An 8,833-nucleotide genomic window follows, 5' to 3' on the forward strand; every position below is an offset into this window, starting at 1 on the left:
TTTTTTAGACTGGCCGATCTTTTAGCTACAGCAAAGGCGGTCCTTCGTAATGAGTGTGTGTGTGTGTGTGTGTGTGTGTGTGTGTGTGTGTGTGTGTGTGTGTGTGTGTGTATGTGTGTGTGCATGTGTGTATATGTGAATGCGTGTGTGTATATGTGTGTAAGTGTGTGTAAGTTGTATGTGTGTGTAACTATGTGTGTGTGTGTGTATTTGTGTGTGTGAGGTTTGGGGGACAGACAGACAGACAGACAGACAGACAGACAGACAGACAGACAGACAGACAGACAGACAGACAGACAGGCAGACAGACAGACAAACAAACAGACAGAAAGAGATTTGTGTGTGTGGGGAGTAGGGGGGGGGGGATACAGACAGATAGGAGAAAAGGGTTCCAGATAAGGAAGTCGGCAAGAGTACTCCATTTCAAGTAGCTAAAATAATATTTACGGATCCTAACTAAAGTTTGTTTACACAACTCATAACAATTTGCATTTCATTGCACGAGGTCACCTAAAAATAGCAGTTTGTGTATTTATAGTAGGTTAAAAACATTTGCGATAGATCATCCATTAGCCCCTGTAGAAAAAAAACTTACATCAACATTCAAACACTTATATCTCGGCTGTTGAAAAGTTGAAAATCTACGTCATTACCATCACGATTTTTAGAATCCGTTTCTCCAATAAATACTTGGACCCTGCTCGATTCTCTTCATCTTCGGGAAAACCCTTGGGATCTTAGCAGTGCTTCTATACGATAGAAACTTTAGATCAAGACACCATGAAGACTTCACAATGTTGGCTTTTACTCTTCGTCCTAGGGACAATGCAAGGTAAGAAGGAGGGAGGAGATTGGTAATTTTGAGAGAGAAAAATGTCTATAGAATACGTATTACAAAAATAAAAATGCAGTTAATGTTTATAGTGCCTTCTCCCGTATAATCCAGCTCAGGTTGATATATCTACATTTACTAATGACGGTAAGAGATTAATTCAGCGTGTTGTCATTTATGTCATTGTATATATCATCATCATCATCATCATCATCATCATCATCATCATCATCATCATCATCATCAACAACAACATACAGAGGAGTCTTTCCAATAATCAAGAGGGAAATCAGAGACCCACCATGCAGAGCTAAGTACCAGCACCTGGAAGACGTTTCTTCTGGGTACTCCTATAAGCGGGAACAAAACATCACTTGTCGCTGGGATCAGGTTGAGCTTGCGAGACTGCGGTCGGATCATCATTGGAGCTTAAGATGATATAAGAACTTTGTAAATGAAAAGATCAGCCAATGTTGCCGAAAATGCAGCCATGAAAAAGAAGATGTCAAACATATTTTTGAATGTCCAGGAACAATGGCAATTCGAATGGAGTTATTTGGACGAGTGGAGGTGCCGCTAAGCATATTGACAATGGAGCCGAAAAAGAGCCTCGCTCTCGCTCGAAGATTTCTTCGTGGAGTCCGCCAGGCCCATGAAGGAAACAAAAATCATCATCGTCATCATCATCATCATCATCATCATCAAGCCTCCTCCCACATCCACCCCCCACACCCCCCACCCCCCACCCCCACTTTCTTCCCCCAATGTTTTGTTTCCATCAAGACCCCATTCCCTAATCCGTCCAAAACCAGAGCGTTTTGCTTAATGAGTAGCCATTGTCTATTCAGCTGTCCCCGTCGTTCTGAGCCGAAAAATGTAAAATTATGCGATTCTGTTAATGTTAACAAAGAATGATCAAGGAAAATAATCAGAAATTGTGCAAAAAATGATCAAATTTTGCTAAATTTCGCGGGGTGCATAAAACCACGGGGGCAGATTCAGTTGACCATCAGTGCTAAGCTTGTACATTTTTTTTCCCAACAGGTGGCGCTTACACAAAAGCTATAGGCGGGGACTTTGACCAAGGAGCCATGAAGTTGGGATTTACATCTAACTCGTATCCCAGTGAAGATCCATCTACCACAGAGGGTCCATCTACCACAGAGGGTCCATCTACCACAGAGGGTCCATCTACCACAGAAGGTCCATCTACCACTGAGGGTCCATCTACCACAGAGGGTCCATCTACCACAGAGGGTCCATCTACCACTGAAGGTCCATCTACCACTGAGGGGGATTTACATCTAACTCGTATCCCAGTGAAGATCCATCTACCACAGAGGGTCCATCTACCACTGAAGGTCCATCTACCACTGGAGGTCCATCTACCACAGAGGGTCCATCTACCACTGAGGGTCCATCTACCACTGAAGGTCCATCTACCACAGAGGGTCCATCTACCACAGAGGGTCCATCTACCACAGAGGGTCCATCTACCACTGAAGGTCCATCTACCACAGAGGGTCCATCTACCACAGAGGGTCCATCTACCACAGAGGGTCCATCTACCACTGAAGGTCCATCTACCACAGAGGGTCCATCTACCACTGAAGGTCCATCTACCACTGAAGGTCCATACTACACTAGTGACTCACCATACACCAGTGACTCACCATACACCAGTGACTCACCATACACCAGTGACTCACCATACACCAGTGACTCACCATACTACACTAGTGACTCACCATACACCAGTGACTCACCATACACCAGTGACTCACCATACACCAGTGACTCACCATACTACACTAGTGACTCACCATACACTAGTGACTCACCATACTACATTAGTGACTCAACATACACCACTGGTTCACCATACTACACTAGTGACTCACCATACACCAGTGACTCACCATACACCAGTGGTTCACCATACTACACCAGTGACTCACCATACACCTCTGGTTCACCATACAATACCGAATACCCGTTTGTCGGCTGATCGTATTCTGAAGAAAGATAAAAGAAATTAATGGACGCTGTTACCAGAACATCGCTTGAATTTCATTAAACTTATTGTTTTGAAATTTGACATAGTTTTTGTGTGCGATGTTATGAGAAAGTTTTTTTATGTGAACTCGGGACTTTTGTCGCTGATGTCCCTGTTTCATTATTTACGTATTTATTGTTTTTCCACTCCAAACCAAAGATAGTATTAAAGATAGTTCACTCCGCCAAAAAGTGTCGGCGGAAGTCAACTCATTGATTTAGATGGCGCTGCAGTCTTTATATTGAATTTGAAGCTCTCTTTCGTTTTTCCAGAAGAAGAAGAGTAATAGCACTGTTTGTTGTTTCACTTTTATTGTTTTTCACACAAATAAGGTAACTCTGTTCGCAAAATCCGCTCTTTTTCGAAGAGGGCGCCACCTAATTTTGAGGACACTTTTTTAACTGGCTCACTCAAAGAGAGGAGTGAACTATCTTGTTATGTACGATCTTTGGCCAAACTGAACGAGTGGCGTCGGTAGTCTACAAACTTCAACATGAGTTAAGGACCACCTTGACAGACAGTTATTTATTTTTTTATCTAAAAAAAAAAAGGCAGCAAGGAATGTTCCAAAATTTTTGCTCTGAAAGTGTTAATGGGTTACCAATGCGTACTGCAGAGCTTCCTAAAGTGGCAAAACCACCACGTGCAGCTCGGAAATCTTCGCGGAATTTTAACCAAGTTTGCTGTTTTTTATCGACTTTTGTGCAACACCACGGACATTCCTCAGTTAAAATTCTGGTGCATGTCATAAACGGACGTACGCCTTGAACTGTGCTCACTTTGGTGGCAATATAAGCCGCCGTTTGCGCAAAATCCAGTATCGCATCAACATTCCACCAAGACGAAAGCTGAGAGACTTTGATCGTGCCAGGGCTATAGCATGGAGTTTGAATCCGAGAAGTTGCCAGAAGGCTTGCAGTGTCACACTCTGTCTTTGTCTGCTGAAAGCAGCGCCATCGAGCCACTTGATCCTTCCAAGAACGTCCACATGCAGGTCGACCCAAGAAGACCAACTCAGAGTGTTTGCAAGTGGTCCTTAACTTACTATGTTGAAGTCTGTAGTAGTGGTTAGTCTACCAGACTCGTAATCGTGAGATTGTGGCGTCGCTAGTCTAGTGGTTAGTCTACCAGACTCGTAATCGTGAGATTGTGGCGTCGCTAGTTTAGTGGTTAGTCTACCAGACTCGTAATCGTGAAATTGTGGCGTCGCTAGTCTAGTGGTTAGTCTACCAGACTCGTAATCGTGAAATTGTGGCGTCGCTAGTCTAGTGGTTAGGCTACCAGACTCGTAATCGTGAGATTGTGGCGTCGCTAGTCTAGTGGTTAGGCTACCAGACTTGTAATCGTGACGCTGCGGGTTTGGGGGTTCGATCCTCAGCTGGGCCCGACGTTGTGTTCTTCGGAAAAACACTTTACATGAATTTCCCATTTGACTCGGTCCTTTCGGAGATGGACGTTAAACTCGTAGGTCCTGCCTCTTAAATAACCTACTAGTGTTGATAAGAGCTTTAAACAATACCATTTCACCACTTTCAAACTGAACGACCACGGTTTGAATCTCTGTACCCTAAAGATTTTGTTACAGCTGTATCCCCAACTGATGACCTTTACACCATGTTACTTTCCCGGGGGGAAAACTACAAAATTATGACCACTTAACCCTATCCGTACGACGTGGAGTACTCTGTGCCACTACTTAACCCTATCCGTAGGTCGTGTTTGATTATTGTATCCTTACGACGTGGAGAACTCTGTGCCACCACTTCCCAAAGAGGAAATTTGCTCGTTAATCCGATCCGTACGCTTTGCATAGCAGTCTGTCAAAAATTATTTCTTGAGAAATACTGAAAGTTTGAAAGAGATCTTCGTACTAGAAGTACATGCATTCTAAAATGTGAAGAATACAACCCCGCGGGTACAAAATGACCACAGGGAGTACGGATAGGGTTAATTATGGGGGAGTGTGTGCCCTAATTGTACCCCTTGTATCCATTCACGTCCAGTTCAGATCTGATTGCCTGAACTACCACAATTATGCAGTAGTACTTAATCTTTAGCGAGAATTCTTTATAAAACGTAATGCATACTTTTCATTTTGATGTGTGTGTGCGTGTGTGTGCGTGTGTGTGCGTTCGTGTGAGTGTGTGTGAGTGTGCGCACGTGTGTGTATGTGTGTGTGTGTGTGTGTTTGTGTTTGTGTGTGTGTGTGTGTGTGTGTGCGTGTCTGTCTGGGGGTTGAAGGAGGTGAGAGAGAGAGAGAGAGAGAGAGAGAGAGAGAGAGAGAGAGAGAGAGAGAGAATAGATCTTCCTTCCAAGAGTAACAAAACTGTGTTGCAAAGCTCAATAGACTTCGTATTATCATCTAAATTTAAATGCTAAATCCGTTCTGTCACCAGAATTCTAAAAAGTTTTAAGTTTCAGTAAGAGTTTTTCAGCATTTGCAACACAATTAAGTGATATAAGTCCCGAAGAAAAGAATTGTTACAAAAGTGTAATAAATACAAAAAAGAAGGAGAGATAAAGATGATAGATGTTAGAAAGGAAATAAGGAGCAAACCACGCCAGAGCACCTGCCAATCACCCACTTTCAGAACTTCAAATATTAAGTACAGAAGAAAAAAAGACAATAATGGAGCAAATATAAGTACATGCATCTCGTTTATTCGAAAAACATACGCAGTCTATGAGTAGAACAGACAGCATATAAAAACCTGATCTTTAGAAGTTGTATTTATATTTGCGAGGCAAGACGTAAAACCCACACCTCACAGTGTTGTATTTGCAGATTTTGTACGCCCCCCCCCCCCAAATCAACCCGATTTAGGTCATTTAGGAAGAGGGCTACTCTGCCTATCATGCCCAACACGGGTTGTATGACATCCCAGCAGACAGACGGATATACTCAATAAAAATCCTCCCACCACGAGACTAACTAAAAGAAGGAGGGGAGGTAAAGACGATAGATGTTTGATAGGAAAGAAGGAGCAAACCACACCACAGTACCCGCCAACCACTCACTGACTGTGTCTGCCATCTCTTTTCCTTAAACGTCCACATAAGAATCGTGGTCTGTAAAGATGTTAAATGCAATCGTGTATCTCGGTCTTTCTGTGGAATGTTGTATCCCTCTACTCAGCTTGAGTTGTCCACGACATTGCGAGTAGGAAGCCCGCTTCCTAAACTTCTAAACAATTCTTTTTTTATTCTTCTTTTTTTTTCTTTTTTTTTTTTTGGGGGGGGGGGGGTAAGTGTTTTACGGCACTCGACTCGCAACTGCATAAGGGCATATGAGCGCGCGGAGCACACCTAATATTTTAAGTTGGTAGGAAATTTTGAATTTTGCCCGGGTGGCGGCCGAAGCCTACTCTTATCGATTTTAGACCACCAAGGGGTCTTTAACGGGCGTAACTTGCACACGGGCCCTCCGAGATTTTTCGCCCTTGTCCGAGAAGGCTAGGTGTAGATCTTTCCTACCAGAAGATCAGGGGTGTGGCAGAAAGACAGCAGTAAGAAGGAGTAACAGTAGAAAGGCTGCAGAAAGAGTCAGGAGCCCAGAGGAGGGGGCAAAGGAGGTGAGGGGGTGGGGGGCAGAAAGCAGACGACAGAGCATTTCTGGAAAGCAGGAAAGGAGATGAAACGAGACAATTTTAGAGAAGAAAATTTTTCGGTCGCTACCCGGATTCGAACTTGGACCTTTGAATGAAAGGCCAACACCTTAACCTCTAGGCCACGAGACGTGACATATAAAATACATACATTTATCTACTTTTAAAATGTTTAATGCACTACTTCATTCGTGAAATATCACCGGAGCCTCAATCACAACAAAGGGACATATTATTGTGCAACATGTTTTCTAGAATATGCGGAACTCTCATCAAATAAATATATGGCACTTGAGGTTTAAAAGTTCAGCACAAATTAGGTGTATGGAATGTTGAAACTGATTAAAAGCAATAAATGCCCTATAATTATAGATGAAATAAAATTATACATGTGTAATGGGGACATTTGCAACAGCTTATTATATTATACAGAAACTCTCATCAAATAATACTGGCACTTCGGGTTTAAAAAGTAAGCACAGACTAGATAGGTGGAATGATAAAACCGATTTGAATTAAAGCAAATGCCCTTATTAATATTATTATACAGAAATTATTTATTCTTGGAAAGGGATCGTTTTCATAGAAAGCAGGTACAAAGTTCAATTCAGAAGTGTATTAACAATATAAACTCTTGATCGTTGTGAAAGAAGGTGGGTTCAAAGTTCAAGCCGACAATTTTTTTAAAGCTTATCAGTGTGCGCTTTGTACCATATTTAGACCACCAAGGGATCTTTAATGTTTGCAACTTGCACACGGGACATCCGATATTTTTCGCCCTTGTCCGAGAAGGCTAGGTGTTGATCTTTCCTACCATAAGATCAGGGGTGTGGCTAAAAGAAGGCAGTAAGAAGTAGCAAAGGAGTAGAAGTATAAAGGCCCCAGAAAGAGACAGGAGTCCAGAGGAGGGGGAAAACAAGGTGAGGGGGTGGGGGCAGAAAGTGGAGACGAAAGCAGACCATAGCCCATTGTTAGAGAGCAGGAAAGGATGTGAAAGGAGAAAAGGTTAGAGAAGAAAATATTCTTTTCCATCACTATCCGGATTCGAACTCGGGACCTCTTGGATTAGAGTGTGTAAATAGCACAGATTTCATTTCAGACTTAGACAACGAACGACAGTTGCTTCTGAATATTGTTTTTTGTGACTTACAGTGAACGATCGTTATTTGTGTTAATATTCAGGGGCGGCTCGTGGTGCTACAAAAATGGGCGTACACACTTAATTAAGCTATCACGAGCTGAACGTAGCCTAGGGCGTATATTTTCTGGATCTTTTGGTTGTCGAGGGAGGATCTCGTGCTTTTATGTTTATTCCAGTTACTTGTGGCTTTGATTTCTAGAACTAAATCTGTGTGTTAACTGAACATCAATTTCGTTCGTCCTGCATTAGAACTGAACACTCAAGTACCCGGTAATAACTTTCATCACTCCACAATAAAACCATTCAAAGACACAACTCATAGGACGGTGAGTTAAGTATGTCACGTTCGCCTCTCTCAGGTTCACGGTCACAGAGTCACTTAAAATAGCCTAGTGGCAAGACAATGAACCAATCAGAATTCACTTGAGCACTCTGCTGGATTGCTCCGGAACTCTCATAATTTAGGCATAGAATAGTGTACAGTCTATGGCGTTTAATTTTAGACTGCCTACTGTGGGCTATGTTTCAGCACTATTCGGCAGGAGCACACTTGACATGTGCCGACTTATTAATATTAATGTACCGCCAAACTCGCTACGAGTGTCGTCATCGCTTGGGTTGTCCCAAAGAGCGATTTATAGGTCAGGTTATCACTGTTGAATCTCTTATTACATTTAGTTAAAGCGCGTGCGCTTTGTTTTGCAGCGCTTTAGACACAGAAATGACAGTTACGGCGCCAGCAAGGACCTTGTTGTGACGTAATATTTGACTAGTTTGTTTCTGGCGTCACTTATTTTATTATTGTGGGTGCTTTACGTAATAGAGCAATACAAATTTTTGGGCGGCACTGCACGACCGTGCGCTTTGGACGAACCGCGCCTGTTAATATTCTATATGTAATGAAAACAAAATGCTTAGTAATATCCAGAACAGAGGTAAGATATTTTGAATTTAATAACCGTCAATGATGAAAAGATCAAACTGGTTTTACAAATCTTACTATATTGGGTACATAATTTCTGCATCTGAAGGCAATTTTGCGACAAGAGAAGGGGGGAAAAGCCACAAACAAAATGTAGTTGCTAAAGACGAGATTCAATAAAGTGAGGTGTAATTCTGAGAAATACACTCTACTCAATAACATCATAAAAGAGACTCTCTATGTGGTCAAGCCTCCTGCATGGCTGTGAAAGCGGAAC

General features: G+C 42.4%; 1 protein-coding gene across 1 annotated transcript; it reads left to right on the forward strand.

The window, feature by feature from the left end:
* Nucleotides 1-1,849: 1,849 nt before the first annotated feature.
* On the forward strand, nt 1,850-2,840 carry LOC101851716 (melanoma-associated antigen E1-like). The gene is made up of 2 exons (XM_035968617.1): nt 1,850-2,107; nt 2,212-2,840. The coding sequence occupies exons 1-2, from the start codon at nt 1,924-1,926 to the stop codon at nt 2,838-2,840; spliced, it is 813 nt and encodes a 270-aa protein (XP_035824510.1). The 5' UTR covers nt 1,850-1,923.
* The last annotated feature ends 5,993 nt before the right edge of the window (nt 2,841-8,833 follow it).

Source organism: Aplysia californica, unplaced genomic scaffold (genome assembly GCF_000002075.1).
Source record: "Aplysia californica isolate F4 #8 unplaced genomic scaffold, AplCal3.0 scaffold00070, whole genome shotgun sequence".
Classification (NCBI taxonomy): Eukaryota; Metazoa; Mollusca; class Gastropoda; order Aplysiida; family Aplysiidae; genus Aplysia; species Aplysia californica.

Excerpts from the sequence above, each read along its gene's own strand:
- LOC101851716 (XM_035968617.1), top strand. The coding sequence starts at position 1,924 with ATGAAGTTGGGATTTACATCTAACTCGTATCCCAGTGAAGATCCATCT. Across the intron at positions 2,108-2,211 it reads GGGTCCATCTACCACTGAAG|GTCCATCTACCACAGAGGGT; the intron begins GTCCATCTACCA and ends CTACCACTGGAG.